The sequence below is a fragment of the Hylobates moloch genome, unplaced genomic scaffold (genome assembly GCF_009828535.3).
Source record: "Hylobates moloch isolate HMO894 unplaced genomic scaffold, HMol_V3 SCAFFOLD_18, whole genome shotgun sequence".
Classification (NCBI taxonomy): domain Eukaryota; kingdom Metazoa; phylum Chordata; class Mammalia; order Primates; family Hylobatidae; genus Hylobates; species Hylobates moloch.
Window position 1 is genome coordinate 27,114,793 of NW_026652293.1, and position 18,135 is coordinate 27,132,927.

The window sequence follows — 18,135 nt, forward strand, 5'->3', positions numbered from 1 at the left end:
AGATAATTTCCACTTTTGTGGAACTTAGACAAGACAAATTGAAAAGTATAGATGAAGGCTAAAAATAAATACATAGGGCAATATTTATTAACAAAGAATCTTGACAATGGGAAAACAAAAACAGGAATAGGAGACTAAAATTTGTACTTGGCTCTCATTTGCGAAGATTATTTTACTATTGTCCTTCACTAGATCTGATTATAAAATTATAGATACAGTTCATTAGAGGCAACCTTTCCTTAAAACAAGAACCTCTTGATAACATTGTTAATGCATTACCAAGTTTGCACAGATATCTATATACTATTTATAAAATGTTTAAAAAGTGTCATTATTTTGAGTGTATGTATGTATGTGCACAGTGTTGAAGCTTTTTATAATATTTTTATGAACAGGAAATGATAAAACAATTCAGGAGTGAGAGTTACTAAAATGGTAGGATGGGATAGGAGTACATTTGAGCATATTGGTAATGTTCTTATTTTAAGTTGGGTGTCATGTTAATAGCTATTCATTTGCTTACTATTCTTTATTGCCTATATATATGTAACATGTATATTGCTATTTTAAAATGTAATACAGGGAAGAAATGCTTTAAAGTAAATTTCATTAAAATCAATGGATCTATAATTTAGTATTTATATAGCTGAGCTATGTTTAGCTTCTTATATCAAAAAGTTTGTCCAAATTGCTACAGTCTTCTAAGTTTCACTTCTGACAGTTTTATAATATTAAGTAGCTAAAGCATTAACTTTTAATTATTTTCTTATTTTGCTACATTTAGATTGTCTTTACTTTTATTATTTAAAAAGTCCAGTGTGTATCTTTGGACAAGTGCCAACTAGTTTTATGGATTTTTAATCTTTGGTATCAATTGGGTAATAATTTCTTGTAGGCTAAAATAGCTGTGGAAGCTCAGAATAAGTATGAGAGAGAATTGATGCTGCATGCTGCTGATGTTGAAGCTCTACAAGCTGCGAAGGAGCAGGTTTCAAAAATGGCATCAGTCCGTCAGCATTTGGAAGAAACAACACAGAAAGCAGAATCACAGTTGTTGGAGTGTAAAGCATCTTGGGAGGAAAGAGAGAGAATGTTAAAGGTATTATTGTAAATCTGAATAGAATATTCTGACTAATTGAAAGAGTTGTTGTTTTATTTATTTTTTAATGTTTTGAGATGGAGCGTCGCTCTGTCACCCATGCTGGAGTGCAATGGCGTGATATTGGGTCACTGCAATCTCTGCCTCCCGGGTTCAGGCAATTCTCCTGCCTCAGCCTCCCAAGTAGTTGGGATTACAGGCGTTAGCCACCGCTCCTGGCCAAGTCGTTTTCTTAAAATGTGCATTGGAAAATCTGCTATTGTGATAGACTCTTGGCTTGCAGGATGAAGTTTCCAAATGTGTATGTCGCTGTGAAGATCTGGAGAAACAAAACAGATTACTTCATGATCAGATCGAAAAATTAAGTGACAAGGTCGTTGCCTCTGTGAAGGAAGGTGTACAAGGTCCACTGAATGTATCTCTCAGTGAAGAAGGAAAATCTCAAGAACAAATTTTGGAAATTCTCAGGTAAATCATGTTTTTACTGCTTCATTTCTGTGGTATAACAACTATGAAATGAAACTACAAATGCATAAATCAGAGAAAGAGATTATACATGATTTTGATATAAAGTTCATTCTTTTATTTGTCAAAGAACTCATAACTTTTAACACTTACACATATTAAACAAGTGACTTTAAAGTTGAATCTGATAGTAAGAACTAGAGCAGTTTTCTCTTGAAAAACTGAATTCCTTTCAGATCATTTTAGAGAGAAACATTCTAAAGCCAGTGTCTATAAAAGAAAATAGAAATGTATCTCCCATTATTATTTATTATTAATGAAAACATGTAATAATGATTTTTGTCATCTTTCCAAATTACCCACGTTTTGAAATGTTGGCTTTTTAAAATTCACATAAAATTTTAATATCTGTATTTTTGTAGATTTATACGACGAGAAAAAGAAATTGCTGAAACTAGGTTTGAGGTGGCTCAGGTTGAGAGTCTGCGTTATCGACAAAGGGTTGAACTTTTAGAAAGAGAGCTGCAGGAACTGCAAGATAGTCTAAATGCTGAGAGGGAGAAAGTCCAGGTAGGTATACTAAGCTTTAAGAAAGCACTTGTTAAATCAAAAGAGAAGCACTCATTTATATCTCTACCATTTAACGTAACATAAAATTTAACTTGAAGTAAGCATTCTTCTAAGCTTGTAAATTCATTAAGCATTTGTTAAACGCTAATATAGTATAGTGCTTAAAAGTAAAGGCTCTGTAACCAAGCTGCCTGGTTTCAGATTCTAGCTTCATACCATTAGCTGTGGCCTTGGGTACGTTGTTTAACTTCCCTGCTCTTAGTTTCTTCATCTGTAATATTTGGATAATAATGAGGATTAATTGAGTTTGTGCACATGAAGCATTTAGAAGCATGTCTGGTATGTAGTGGGTGCTTAATAAATTCCAGCTATCTTAATTTATTATAGTTTTGGTTTATACATGTGGATAGTCATTCTAGGATAAAGTGATTTAAACTGCTACAGAATATCTTTCTCACCCAAGGAGCAAAAACTAGTAAAAACTAACAACCAAAGGAAAAGAAGCTGTGGTAGTGAAATGGATGGTAATAACACAAGCTTGACTCCTTACCCCACAGTACCACCCAAAGCTTATTGTTGAGTTACTTCATTCTTAGGAGCTATAGTAATATACCCCCACATCTAGAAGGAAGGAAATTAATATCTTAAAACATTTACCTTCTTTTTACTGATGCGTAGTCAAAATGACTGTTAAGAAGAAACCATTGAACAGGGAAAAGTAAATAATGAAGTTTATGGGATTTATGTGTTCAGCAAAAGCTAAAGGTTTCAGAATTATATCCTGTTTAATTCAAATGTATCTCACCATGGAAATAATAGAGCCTCCAGTTCAACAGAGTTAATAGTTGGAGGAAAAGGGACAAAATCAGAGTCTCTAACAAAGACTGCATATTGTTCAGTCTTTTCTGCTTCCTTTTTTATTCCTTTGGGCTATAGAAAGTAAATACTAGAAAATGCCTGCCCACGAACAAGTTCACAGGGGGAAGCCAACTCTTAAATACAGGAAGAAGAGAGTCAACAAGTAACATAGATTATATAAAAAATAATATAATGTGCCGGGTGTGGTGGCTCATGCCTGTAATCCCAGCACTTTGGGAGGCCGAGGCGGGTGGATCACGAGGTCAGGAGATTGAGACCGTCCTGGCTAACACGGTGAAACCCCATCTCTACTAAAAATACAAAATAATTAGCCGGGCATGGTGGCGGGCACCTATAGTCCCAGCTACTCGGGAGGCTGAGGCGGGAGAATGGTGTTAACCCAGGAGGCGGAGCTTGCAGTGAGCTGAGATCACGCCACTGGACTCCAGTCTGGGCGACAGAGCAAGACTCCATCTCAAAAAAAAAAATTATAATAATAATGTAATGTCTGTCTAAGCATGAACAGTGTAGTATGGCAACCATGAAATATGCTATAGCTTTAAAAATAGTGGGGGAAGAAAGTAATACCAAGTGCAGAAGATGGATAATTATAACCTATGAGAAGGAAAAAACACTTCACAGATAATTCAGTAAAATTTCTCATAGCCAAAGTGATGAAACAGTGGATCAAAATGAAGAGAGATTTCTGAACAAGAGGGAATAAACTGAGGATTAGAATAACATTTTAGAAGTAATGAATTTAGTGCAGCTAGGAAAAAAAGATACAGAAAGGTAAATAGAGATTTGGATTAATGTTTTTACCTAATGTTAATACTTTGTTGGTGGGATTTGTAGCATCTTTTCACTTTTATCTTTGTAATTCTTGTATTTGTTTAAAGTCTGCAGTTAGCATGCCTCACAGAAAAGTAAACGTGAACTTTCAAAAATTTTAGTTCTAAAAGTTGAAACTTAAATCCTCTTTACTTTGTCATAGGGAGGATTTGAGCTCATAGGAACAGGTAGACTTTCAACTATTGTTAGATGTTGGTATGTATATTTATTTGACATGTTTAGGTAACTGCAAAGACAATGGCTCAGCATGAAGAACTGATGAAGAAAACTGAAACAATGAATGTAGTTATGGAGACCAATAAAATGCTAAGAGAAGAAAAGGAGAGACTAGAACAGGATCTACAGCAAATGCAAGCAAAGGTTTGTTGCTTGGTTATCAAGAGTGGAAGCATGTTATTTTTAATAATAAGTGAATTTTTACATTTGTCGTTAAATATTGGCATGATTTTCAGGTGAGGAAACTGGAGTTAGATATTTTACCCTTACAAGAAGCAAATGCTGAGCTGAGTGAGAAAAGTGGTATGTTGCAGGCAGAGAAGAAGCTGTTAGAAGAGGATGTCAAACGTTGGAAAGCACGTAACCAGGTAAATGCAGTTAAAACTCTTCCAAAACATGGAAACACGTGTTTTTAATAATAGGGGAAACTTAGGGGAATAAAAATATTTGAGGAACTAGTGAAAATTATTGTGTTTATTAGTGAAAGTCTATTATGTTATTAATACACGTAAATACGTGACATGTTAAACTTATAACCCAATTTATAAAAAATTTTGGTTACATTATGTATATTTCTAAAAGGCAGTTATTTTCCATAATTTTAAAGTTTTAGGCTTTCATTTTATCTCAAAAATATTTTTATACGTGAAAATAGAAATCTGAGGCCAGCCGGGCGCGGTGGCTCACGCTTGTAATCCCAGCACTTTGGGAGGCCGAGGCGGGCGGATCATGAGGTCAGGAGATCGAGACTACGGTGAAACCCCGTCTCTACTAAAAATACAAAAAATTAGCCGGGCGTGGTGGCGGGCGCCTGTAGTCCCAGCTACTCGGAGAGGCTGAGGCAGGAGAATGGCGTGAACCCGGGAGACGGAGCTTGCAGTGAGCAGAGATTGCGCCACTGCACTCCAGCCTGGGCAACAGAGCGAGACTCCGTCTCAAAAAAAAAAAAAAAAAAAAGAAATCTGAGGCCAGACATGGTGGCTCATGCCTATAATCCCAGCACTTTCGGAGGCCAAGATGGGAGGATTGCTTGAGCCCAGAAGTTTGAGACCAGCCTGGGCAATGTAGTGAGACTCCATCTCTACAAAAAATTAAACATTAGCTGGGCGTGGTGGTACATGCCTGTAGTCCCATCTACTTGGGAGGCTGAGGTCAGAGGATTACTTGAGCCCAGGAGGTCGAAGCTGCAGTGAGTTGTGATCATGCCACTGCATGCTAGCCTGGGTGAGAGAGGGAGATCCTGTCTCAAAAAAAAAAAGCAAAATAGGAATCTGTATAATTTATTGAATTTATTAAAGCACTTTAAAAAGACTTGTTCACTGGAACGTTTTTAGGGAGATGAAACCATGTAACATACTGTGGTTAGAAACTCCAGCCCTTTATTCAAACAAAAGTTTAGAAATCTGCCTTGCATGTATTATTTATATGACTTGGGAGAGTTTCTTAACCTCTTGGAGCTTTAGTTTTCCCTTACCACCTTTCGTGTGATAAAAATTTAACAAATGTGAAGCACATTACCTGGCATCTACAGAAGGTTTGTGTGTTTAACTTGTAATGCATTGTCTATATTTTTCTTCTTGTAAATGTCACTTCAATGAAATTAGGTACTTAATATTGAAAGTTTTGATTCTTCAGATCCCTTTATTTGGCTTCATTGTAACTAAAATGAAATGTTTATTCACAAATATGAAAAAATAACGAGCATTTAATGACATTTGATTTTTTTTTCCTCTTCTATTTTGGGTAGACTTCTTAGCCAAACAAACCAAAGCTTAGTTTGATCTTAGTATCTTGTAGTTCCATGCTTGATTACTTTACATGCAGGACACCTAATGTAAACATAATCAGGTATTCTGCCATTTTATTATAGCACATTTGTTTCATAAAACCTAAAAAAATCAAGTATGCATTTTTGTTATTCTAGCATCTAGTAAGTCAACAGAAAGATCCAGATACAGAAGAATATCGGAAGCTCCTTTCTGAAAAGGAAGTTCATACTAAGCGTATTCAACAGTTGACAGAAGAAATTGGTAGACTTAAAGCTGAAATTGCAAGGTATATGGAAAGAAGCCTTAAATCATATATAATATATAAAATCTTAAAGAAGTTTATTTTACTTATTTACATGACTCCCCAAGTGCCTGCCTCCTGGTTTTGGAAAGAATGGAAAGTGCTAGAGCACCTATATCTGACTTCCATCTACTTTGTAGAGTCAAGCAGTGATTTAATATTATGCCTTTGTATATAAAATATATATGAGAATATCCTCATAATTATTTCTCTGTATTTTATTTTTTAAAGAGCTACTCAGTAGAAGTCTAAAGCTAAATTTACAGCTATCAAAAACTTACAAGGAGGTACTTTTTTGTTTGTTTTCTTTTGGTTAGCTTATATTTGTGACTCTATAAGGGAAGTGGGTTTTATTACTTTGGCTTTTGTGTTCCTTTTTGTGGAGAACAGTGTTTCCCTCTGTTGCCCAGGCTGGTCTCAAACTCCTGGGCTCAAGCTGTCCTCCCACTTCTGCCTCCCTAAGCGCTGGGATTACAGGCATGACCCATCATGCCTGGCCAAGGGAAGCTTGTAAGTCTTAATTTTTTCTCACATGAACTAATAGCGAAGTATTGCCCCTTTAAAATTAAGAAATTAAATATTAAAATTAATGTTTCTGGTTTACCTTTTATAAGCTTTAGTGTAATTTGTCCATATCATGGTCCCATTTATATATTGCTTTACAACTTACAAGTTTTTGTGATATATATACGTACATTCTCTTTATAGCACCGTCTAGCATGTTAAGTAGGAGAGTTATATTTTAATCTTAAAAATGAGGAGCCTAACATTCAAAAAGATTGACTACCTAATTCAGGCCATCTGATTTCAAGTTCAGTTCAGAATTAACCCATACTCTTAATTCAGGCCATCTGATTTCAAGTTCAGTTCAGGATACAGTACAGGGGTTGGCAAACTATAGCCCATAGACCAAATGTGGCCCATGATTTGGTTTTGTACAGCCTATAAGCTAAGAATGATTTTTATATTTTTAAAACATTGTTTAAGAAAAATGCAGCAAAGACTTTGTGGCTTGCAAAGCATAACATTCTATCTGGCCCTTTTACAGAAAAAATTTGACAATACTCAATGCAGTTTTGCTCTTAAGGCAAGTCTCAATTAAAATCTGGGTACCATCACTTGACTTTAGTTTGTAAAATTGGGCATGTTACTTGACCATTGGTAGCTCTGTTTTTCTCATCTCTAAAATGCGCATGTAAACCTATGTAATGAGATCTTGCTGAAGGGCTGTAAATTCGTAAGGTCTTACCTTTGAAGTATATGGGTATTTTTTAGGATTTTCAAAAAAAAAAATGTTATTAAAGCAGTATAACAAAGTTACATTGAACTTCAAAATTTGAAAAACATCTCATATATTTAATCTTTCTTCTTTCCTCCATTTTTTAAAGATCAAATGCATCTTTGACTAACAACCAGAACTTAATTCAGAGTCTGAAGGAAGATCTAAATAAAGTAAGAACTGAAAAGGAAACCATCCAGAAGGACTTAGATGCCAAAATAATTGATATCCAAGAAAAAGTCAGAACTATTACTCAAGTTAAGAAAATTGGACGTAGGTACAAGACTCAATATGAAGAACTTAAAGCACAACAGGATAAGGTATTTTGAAGAAGCTTTTCTTACAAAAAAAAATTAGGATGAATGTTATGAAATCTTATTTCTTTGTAATTTTGAATATTATTAGCTTTTAGATAATAAACTCGTTTAAGCATATATGATATCTTTATTTAAGATTGGTTCTTTAATATGTCTGAAAATGCATTATAAACTCACAAATTTTGGTAAATACTAGATAATTCAGTCTTCACCTTTCGAATACTCTCCATTTTCAAAGCTATGTTCTTATAACTCATTGCTAATTAGAATTGTGTATATTAAAAAATGATGACTAATCTGGTTTTGTATAGTTTTAAATAAATTGTTTATGTTAGCCACCTATCAAAAAAATTCAGAAATCTTTATTATATTTATATTTTGATTCTAAATATTGTTTTTAATTCCTGAAGGTAAGGAATTTGTATGTTGAGAATTATGTATTTACTTCATGTTGGATTAGAAAATAAATATAAAGAAAAAAATTCACAATTACTACCCCTTTGTTTTAGCCACTATTACAACATTCGTATCCCTTTTCATATATGTAAGCGATGTGTTTTTCCAAAGAAATAATATTATGTGCTTATATTCTTTTGTATTCTTTTTTCACTTGATTCATTATCACGAAAATACAGTTAAGTGTTGAAAATCCAACTATAATGCATCATTTTGATTAGCTGTTTAGTATTCAGTTATGTGGAAGACCATAACTAGTTCCCCGTTTTTGGAGATTACAGTTGTTTCATAGAAAATTCTGTTTTGAATACCTTCAGGGATAAAATTTCTTTGCAAAGCTGTGATTATTTTCTTAGACAAACTTGCAGAAATGGAATTACTGAATATAACTATGTAAGTGTATTATTACTGTTTGTTGTCTTAGGTTATGGAGACATCGGCTCAGTCCTCTGCAGACCATCAGGAACAGCATGTCTCAGTCCAGGAAATGCAGGAACTCAAAGAAACGCTCAACCAAGCTGAAACAAAATCAAAATCACTCGAGAGTCAAGTAGAGAATCTGCAGAAGGTATGAGTGTGAGAACAGTCTGTTCCTAATTCTTTCCTGTTATACACCTGAAGAAATATGTGTTAACTACTGATACTTTCTCTTACCATGTGGGAATGGATACATTTTATTCTTTTTACTTTGAATGGCTCATGTATGTAAGTAGTACCCAATCATCTTCAAGTGTGCGTTTAGTTGGTCTGACCACCATTTTTATACTTAAACTTACATTTAATCTTTTAAAAAGCAAATTAGTAAGTTATACTTTAAGTTGCTACCACATACAGTTTATATTGAAATGATTGAATTCCATGGTGATGACTTTGTTTTCCTTTAAAGACATTATCTGAAAAAGAGACAGAAGCAAGAAATCTCCAGGAACAGACTGTGCAACTTCAATCTGAACTTTCACGACTTCGTCAGGATCTTCAAGATAGAACCACACAGGAGGAGCAGCTCCGACAACAGATAACTGAAAAGGAAGAAAAAACCAGAAAGGCTATTGTAGCAGCAAAGTCAAAAATTGCACACTTAGCTGGTAAATATCTGTTTAAAGTTTGAACTTGGTAGTGAAAGTTGATTATGTGTTGCAGGCTTAAAACTAAATGGAATAGAAATAAAAGGTATCTACTATGAAGGGTGTTTGTGTGTGTGTGCATGCTTTAAATATTAGGAATAAGAGCAATCCTGATTTTCAAGTGATGAGGATATCCTTGATATGATAAAATGTTTCTCAATTGTTGGCTGGCAGTAGATAATGGAGTACTGCTATCCTTCTGCTTTCATGAATAACAATTCTGTCTTGTGACAGAGGTCCTTTGAGCCCAGACTGTGCCGCCTAGAAACCTTATGTAGACTGCATAAAGATCTTTACCAGCCCAGGAGTTTTTTTATGCCTCATTTGGTGGAGGGCCCCTCTATCTCTTCAGGGAGATACCATGTCAAATTTATGAAGAATCTAGTTCTTCAAGGCTCAGGGCTTCATTCAGCCTTGCCTATCAGTCTGCTGAGTAGTTAAATAAAATGTCAAATCAGTTGGATTTTGTTACAAGCATTTTTTTTTAATGATCTCTAAGACAATGTCCTAACAACTTACTTGATTTTAAAAGTTCTTGAATTATTTTTAAACAGTGCTGTAGATTATATGAAATAAAAATTTTGCAATTAATAGTAATGAATGATACATTGAAATATAAACGGGCTTCTGTTAACTAGGATCTTTAGCTTTTTGAGATTTTAGTTAGGAAAAAGTAAATTTTTATGTCGGAGTAAGTATATTTTATATTCTAGTAATAAGTTAAAACATGAATGTACTTCGAACTTTGCTCATTGAGATGTATGGTGTATCATAACTAATGTAGATGTTATAGTAGTAGAATCTGATGTGACCATGTGCCAATTAAGTGCATAAATGTTGTTTTAAATGTTTGATTATAATATTAATATAATCACCTGGTTACTTCTTTAGGTGTAAAAGATCAGCTAACCAAAGAAAATGAGGAGCTTAAACAAAGGAATGGAGCCTTAGATCAACAGAAAGATGAATTGGATGTTCGTATTACTGCTCTAAAGTCCCAATATGAAGGTCGAATTAGTCGCTTGGAAAGAGAACTCAGGGAGCATCAAGAGAGACACCTTGAGCAGAGAGATGAGCCTCAAGAACCTTCTAATAAGGTGATTAGCTAATTCTGCTTAAGTAACAAGTTGTTTTTCTTTGTACATGTTACTTGAAAGTGCTTGGTGATATAGGAGCCTCTGTCAGTGAATTTTGGCTAAAATTCAACATATGCAGAGAGAATTAACAATGAAAATTTTTTTGTGGCATTTTTAGTGGACTCTTGTGGGCTAGGAACAACAATCAAGAGCTTTCTCTTTATAGGTCCCTGAACAGCAGAGGCAGATCACATTGAAAACAACTCCAGCTTCTGGTGAAAGAGGAATGTGAGTTTTAGTTATTTCATAGTCTGTTAATTTTCTTTTAAAGCTCAGGGAGTATCTAGTGATCTTTCTGTTTAGGAAAAAGAAATCTGTGTATTCTATTGTAAAAACATACACTAAAGAGTTATTTTCTCTGCAGAACCGTATCATGTATTTGCCAGCTTGTTTTCAGCATACTTTCAGTCCTATCAGATGAAGCTTTGTGACAGAGAAAACGTCTCTCATCTTTTAGTTTACAGTTGGTTTCTAAGTTAGGCTGCTACTGATTTTCCCTGTGATGTTACATGATGGCAGATAGAAAATGCTGGGCTGAGACTTGGGTTCAGCAATTCAACAGCTAGATACATTCTACATTGTCAGGATGCACTACTCTGGAGCATTCCCTGTATAGTTTTTAATGCTTAAATTCAAAACAGCTTTATTAAGGCTCTGAAATATTTAGTGAACAAAAAAATGGAGACCTGTACTCACTGTGTTTTTAAAAGTATTTGCGTAATAATTTGTTATTAATTATTCTGGCATTTTCTCCTCCATAAGTGCCAGCACATCAGACCCACCAACAGCCAATATCAAGCCAACTCCTGTTGTGTCCACTCCAAGTAAAGTGACAGCTGCAGCTATGGCTGGAAATAAGTCAACACCCAGGGCTAGTATCCGCCCAATGGTTACACCTGCAACTGTTACAAATCCCACTACTACCCCAACAGCTACAGTGATGCCCACTACACAAGTGGAATCACAGGAAGGTTAGTAAAATAATACAGATCTGATTAGACTGATTGCTTATTTAGATTTATTATGAGAAGATGACAGTAATTTCAAAGATAAAGGAAGCATCCACTACAGCTGAAGTCACATCATTGTAAAAATGGGTGTTTAATATTTGAAGGACATACTTCTAGGACCAGAATTTTCACTTGTAATCACAAAGAATATATGAAATCCACTTTGGAAAATCATACTGAATTACTGGCTCAACCCAACATTGCTTTCTCGCTGAAACTGACCATTTCATTGCTTTATTCAGTTTTTTCCCATGACACTCTGTTACTCATTACAGCAATTACAACTTTGTATTTTATTCTGTGGTATACATGCTTTTTACTCCACTACATTGAGCTCCTCAAGGGCAAAAATCTTGGCTTCTTATTGTTTAATCCCTTTACCTAACTCCACAGTAGGTGTTCAGTAAAACTTTGCTACCTGCGTATTTCCTTAGATTCTTATCTTGACAAATGTTAGAATTCAGTAAATTATTCAAGTATTTCTCTGCTATGAAAGTAGAGAATGTTTTATTTCAGCTACATCCAATAAACTAAATATATAACTAAGTAAATTTACTGTCTGTTATATCAATTAAAAACAAAATGATGCTTAATGAAAAATTCTAATTTTACTTTGAGCTTAATTTCATTAATTTTATTCAACAGTAATTTAAATGAATAGATGCAAAATCAGTTACAGATACTTATTTATTTAATTCAGGCAACATTTTATTGCATGCTACCATATCAATTACATAGGGAATATAAAAATACATAATACATTACCTTTACCCACAATGTATTTGTCTACCAAGTGCCAAGAGAATCTGTGTGAAAGGTGACATGTACCACAGAATAGGAAGGATAATTTCAGCTTTGATAAAAGTAGAAGGCTTATATTCAGCATTATAATTATTTTTCAGCTATGCAGTCAGAAGGACCTGTGGAACATGTTCCAGTTTTTGGAAGCACAAGTGGATCCGTTCGTTCTACTAGTCCTAATGTCCAGCCTTCTATCTCTCAGCCTATTTTAACTGTTCAGCAACAAACACAGGCTACAGCTTTTGTGCAACCCACTCAACAGAGTCATCCTCAGATTGAGCCTGCCAATCAAGAGTTATCTTCAAACATAGTAGAGGTTGTTCAGAGTTCACCAGTTGAGCGGCCTTCTACTTCCACAGCAGTATTTGGCACAGGTAAAATTAATTTTAAAATGAAGTCAGAATAGACCTATGCATTTATAAGATCTTGAGTATATCTTGAGTATATATATCCTGAGTATTCTTTGTACAAATGAAGTTAGAATGGACCTACGCAATTATAATATCTTGGACATAATATGTATCGCAAGTATTCTTTGTGCATACTTGCTTTCTGCCAGGAATTAGAATGAATGAATATATTGCTAACATTTTATTTCATGTTTACCACTGAATATGACTATTTTAAATCAGTTGTTTGTCATTAAGATGATTCTCCCCCTCCAGTTATTTTTTTTACTGGTTTTACATATTAACGCAAAACATATTGTATATAATTTAACGGAGGCCCTGAGGACTAAAAGACACCTAAGATTAGACTATATACTGATTTACATACAGTGTACATTTTTTCTTATTCAAGGAGTCCTGAGTTTTATAGAAAGTCCCATGTAAACTTTGTAGATAACAACATATTAGTACAATCTCAGTGAATCAGATATATTGTAAAAATTGGCTGGCTTTATTAAGCAAAGCTTGGGTTGGTATAAAAACATTGACTCAGAGCATAAGTTGCTCTTTGTTTACCCATAGCTTAGCAGAAACAAATTATGTTGATGGACATTGATCTAGGAGTTGATTGATTGTATTTTAGTAATTTGTACAATTAAATGTTTACTGTGTTCTCCTTTAGTTAAATGACCATATTGGGTAAATTATCTAAATTGAGTTATTATCATGCTCTAATTCAAGATTTATGTAATTTCAAAGTTTCGGCTACCCCCAGTTCTTCTTTGCCAAAGCGTACACGTGAAGAGGAAGAGGATAGCACCATAGAAGCATCAGACCAAGTCTCTGATGATACAGTGGAAATGCCTCTTCCAAAGAAGTTGAAAAGTGTTACACCTGTAGGAACTGAGGTGCATAAAGTTCTTTCTATTTTAACTTTTATCAGTAGAGTTAAGGTACTCTTTTCAGTTATAGCCTAAAGAAAATTAACCTTTTGGGGCCAAAATGTATTATCTGGAAAACACTTTTATTGAACTTTCTACAAAGGTTCCACTGACAACCCAGGTGTTATTACCAACAGTGTTTTATATTCTTGCATATCTTTAATTGAATTTGTTTCTATTTCAATAAAAAAACACAATCATAAAAACATAAGTTGAAAAAAAGAAAAGCAATTGTTACGTTGTTTACAGCATTTTATGGAGCCTTCCTCCCCCCACAAGGTGGTAAATATTTATATTTCTCTCATTCATGTCCAGTGTTGTCTGAGACGTCTACTAGCTTTAATATGTATCCATAGGATTAACACTCATGTAGCAATAATGTGGGAAAGTGCAGAACTAAAGAAATAAACAAAACAAAAGCAAAAAAAAAAAAAAATAAGTTGAATTTCATCTCAAAGTTTCTAAGTCTCATGGACATAAACTGTTACCTGCTATCTTTTTCTAAGATTACCCAAAATTATATTCCTTTTTGTTGTTAAGATTAAATTGTAATGAAGCAGGTTTCAAATCAAACATTAAGGCTACTAAATTAATTGTATTAGCGTGTATTAATGTTCATAAACCTTACTTTGTGTATACTGAGGAGGAATGTGATTATAATTTTTAAATAAATTTTTTTTATTTTTCTGTAGTTTCATAAAATTATAGATTTGAAGAGTTTTTTCAAATGAGAGAACTAACAGAAACAGGTAACCATCTGCTACACTGATATGGTTAATATATTAGTGTATTATGATACAGGAAGAAGTTATGGCAGAAGAAAGTACTGATGGAGAGGTAGAGACTCAGGTATACAACCAGGATTCTCAAGATTCCATTGGAGAAGTAAGTAAAAACATACCTAAAGTAGCAAACTGTTGCTTTTCGTGAATGAAATTAGCTTTGACAAATTGAAACATTATTTGGTCTTTTTTTTTAACTTGTTCTTATTATATTTAATGAAATACTACTAGAATTAATCATTGCAGAGTCTGCTTTCTTTTACTCCTATGAGTATAGTGTACTGCCTTCTAAACTTGTATTAAAGAAATGTTTTTGTTCATATGTAGCACAGATTTCCAGATTTTTTAGAGTTGTGAGCCAAGATTTTTCACTATTTTAATTACATGGAATACAAGAGTGCCGGTTGCATCTTGAGTTAATTTATAGTGCCCCATTTGCTGGTTCTCTCTTACTCCCCTGTATTATTTCCCCTACAGAATTAAAGTAATCCATAAAAGGAAATGCATTTATGTACCTCTTCATGTTTTGATCTCTCATTGAGGTTCCTCTAGAGCAGTTTTACTAGCAGAGAGAATATAGACTCTGAAGTTACAAAGCATGAGGTGTCATTCCTAGCTCCACCACTAGGAAGCTTTGTGACTGTAAGCATGTCGTTAATTCCCTGCATTGTCTCATTTGTCAAAAAATATAATTTTTAGGATTGTAAAATACCTAAAGTAGTACCTGCCACATATTAGGCACTCAGAATATTATTACTTTCTTTTCTTCCTTCTGTCCCACAAAATGAGAATTCATACTGTCATCGAGAAGACCCCAGGGTGGCTAAATAGTGTTTAATAGAAAGGAGAGCTTTATTAGTGATATCATTTTGCTAATGAGGAAGAAATAGTCTCCAGCATGGACCAAAGGTGTTCTGTCTTCACACAGGGCAGGGACAGGTGTGGTTTTGTGCCTCACAGGGTCCTTATTACACAATAGAGTCATACATATTCAGCAGGTTTTGGGGAAACGCTATACATATTTATGAGGGGAGCTGAGCATATGCACAGTAGGTAAATATATATAATATACATCCCATGTTCACTTTGGGGCAGGGTTTTAGCACGAAAATAAGCTGGAATTTGGCTCTTTACGTGAAGAGTGAACAAAAGGTGAACTACAGGACACAAAGACAGTTTGCACGCGGCCTCTTTAAGCAGGTTGAAACTAACTTAAGGTGTCTGCAGTTGCTTGCCAGTGCTCTCTACAGAGTTGCAGTGGTCTGGATTGTAAATCAGAGATAGGAGTCTGATAACTTGCCCGATAGCTCCAGCTAGAGGAGTTTAGCAAAGGCCTATTTTTTTTTATTGTAACCATACGAATTTAGAAATTTACCACGCCAGACAGGCCCTGAACCCTGGACCTACGGGTAACTTTTGTTTCCTTAACCTTAGGGTTTGTCTTAGTTGACAAAATGGCATCTATTTTGGTCTCTCAAATCACAATATATGATAGTAATTAAATATCAGTATTTAACACAGTACTCATTACTATATGCCAAATGTTGATCTAAGAAATTTTTATCTATTAACTAATTTAATTTTCATTATACCTCATAGTTACAGAAACTGATACCCAGATAAAGTAGTGTACCAAAGTTCACGTAGCATTGGAGCTCAGATTCAAACCCAGGCTGTGTAGTTTTCAACTGTCCTAAGCTTGAAACAGTACTTTTCTCTGAATAAACTTTCTGGATCATCTTATGCTATAATTATTTTATCATGTAAAATTAAGGAATTGTCTCAAGCTAACCATAAATAGCCATATCGCAAGTAAATGTTAATTTCTTAGCTGCATTAATTTTGTAAGTTAATTTTACCAGCTTTCTTTGACTGAAAACACTAAACTAAATCTTCAGATGGTTATGTAGTACAGGTTGAACATCCCTAATTTGAAAATTCAAAACTTTTTAGGTGCCAACATTGCAAGCCACATGTGTAATGTTCCACACCTGACCTCACGTGATGGGCCACAGTCAAAACAGAACTTCATTTTATACACAAAACTATTAAAAATATTGTATAAGATTAACTTCAGGCTGTGTGTATAAGGTGTATATGAAACATAAATGAATTTTGCATTTATGCTTGGATCTTATAGATATCTCATTATGGATATGCAAAAATTCCAAAATCTGAAACACTTCTGGACCCAAGCATTTTAAATAAGTTATTCAGCGCGTACTATAAATGATATCTTTTTCGTCTATTCTTCAGAGAGCATTGTTTCTGAAGAACATAACAATTTGAAAATAATAAGATATTAATTTCTGGGCCGGGCGCGGTGGCTCACGCTTGTAATCCCAGCACTTTGGGAGGCTGAGGCGGGTGGATCACGAGGTCAGGAGATCGAGACCACGGTGAAACCCCGTCTCTACCAAAAATACAAAAAATTAGCCGGGCGTGGTGGCGGGCACCTGTAGTCCCAGCTACTCGGAGAGGCTGAGGCAGGAGAATGGCGTGAACTCGGGAGGCGGAGGTTGCAGTGAGCCGAGATCGCGCCACTGCACTCCAGCCTGGGTGACAGAGCAAGACTCCGTCTCAAAAAAAAAAAAAGATATTAATTTCTGCCTTCTTGTCAGACTTGGTTAAATTATACTGAAATCTTCTGCAAAAGCTTTTTCTTGAAATTGGCAAAATTGTCTGTGACTCCAAAATACCATTTGGATTTTTATTCCACCCCTCTAGCATTGTCTACTGAATGTGTAACAGTTCGTTTTTCTGATTTTCTGACAGTGAAGCAAATGTTCTTTACAAGTGTTGCTTTTTCTGAAATAAGCATGTCACTTTGAGGCACTTTTTAAATTATACCATGACTTACTCATTTTTTCCATTATGGCATATGTAATTTTTTATGAATGTCTTAGTTTAAAAGATACTGTTGCTGGCTTGTATAAAAAATTGATTTTAGTGAGTGCTTAAGCCAAAAAGACATTTAACTTTTGATAGTAAATATTATAAATGAAGTTAAAATAATAGTTTATTTCAGTAGTTAACAAAATAGAATTATGGAAATAGATTGAGCAAGGAATTATTTAGTATCTGATATATTTATTTTGGTTTGAAGGCTTGGAATAATTGGAGTTTTGGGGAGGGAAGAAGTTCTTTGTAAAAAGACAATGATAATAACTTATGTATTCAGTGCTTTTCTTTGTAAAAAGACAGTGGTAATAGCTTATTTATTCACTGCATTTCCAAATTAGTTCTAGTTTGGGAAAACCTTCTCTTTAAACATTGCAGACCCATGAGTATTTTTTTTTTTCTTTTCTGACTTTGGTCTGCAGCTATATTATGCACTAACCGTACTGGCCATTGAGCAACTGAAATATGGCTGTCCAAATTGATACAAATATAAAATATACATCATATTTTTGAAGACTTAGTAGAAATTTTAAAATGTGAAATATCTGGTTAATAATTTTTACATTTATTACATGTTGAAATAATATTTTGGGTATATTGGTTAAGTATATTATTAATCACCTGTTTTTAAGTGGCTAACTAAAAAATTTAAAATTACATGACATATTCCTGTCTCACAGCACTGATATACGATATCACACTAGTAGTTTTGAATGCACAAATATTTGTTTATTTTTTTTATCTTTTTCTTATTGGAGTATTAACCAATAAGATTTATGATAATTCTTCTGTAGGAAGACATTAAGGAAACTCAAAGGTTCATCTTCTTTCTTCAAAAATACTTGAAATACCATTTTTAAAATTAAATG

General features: G+C 34.2%; 1 protein-coding gene across 2 annotated transcripts in view; it reads left to right on the forward strand.

Annotated features, from left to right (window-relative positions):
- Positions 1 to 18,135, forward strand: part of TPR (translocated promoter region, nuclear basket protein) — a 69,305-nt gene that overhangs the window by 37,019 nt on the left and 14,151 nt on the right. For both annotated transcript variants that reach the window (XM_032137392.2, XM_032137391.2), the window contains exons 26-40: positions 896 to 1,099; positions 1,383 to 1,567; positions 1,987 to 2,134; positions 4,067 to 4,204; positions 4,297 to 4,428; positions 5,985 to 6,115; positions 7,519 to 7,729; positions 8,607 to 8,750; positions 9,069 to 9,267; positions 10,198 to 10,403; positions 10,609 to 10,670; positions 11,205 to 11,413; positions 12,355 to 12,627; positions 13,402 to 13,550; positions 14,385 to 14,468. In XM_032137392.2, coding sequence (XP_031993283.1) covers positions 896 to 1,099; positions 1,383 to 1,567; positions 1,987 to 2,134; positions 4,067 to 4,204; positions 4,297 to 4,428; positions 5,985 to 6,115; positions 7,519 to 7,729; positions 8,607 to 8,750; positions 9,069 to 9,267; positions 10,198 to 10,403; positions 10,609 to 10,670; positions 11,205 to 11,413; positions 12,355 to 12,627; positions 13,402 to 13,550; positions 14,385 to 14,468 — 2,475 coding nt within the window. The remainder of the gene's footprint in view (positions 1 to 895; positions 1,100 to 1,382; positions 1,568 to 1,986; positions 2,135 to 4,066; positions 4,205 to 4,296; positions 4,429 to 5,984; positions 6,116 to 7,518; positions 7,730 to 8,606; positions 8,751 to 9,068; positions 9,268 to 10,197; positions 10,404 to 10,608; positions 10,671 to 11,204; positions 11,414 to 12,354; positions 12,628 to 13,401; positions 13,551 to 14,384; positions 14,469 to 18,135) is intronic.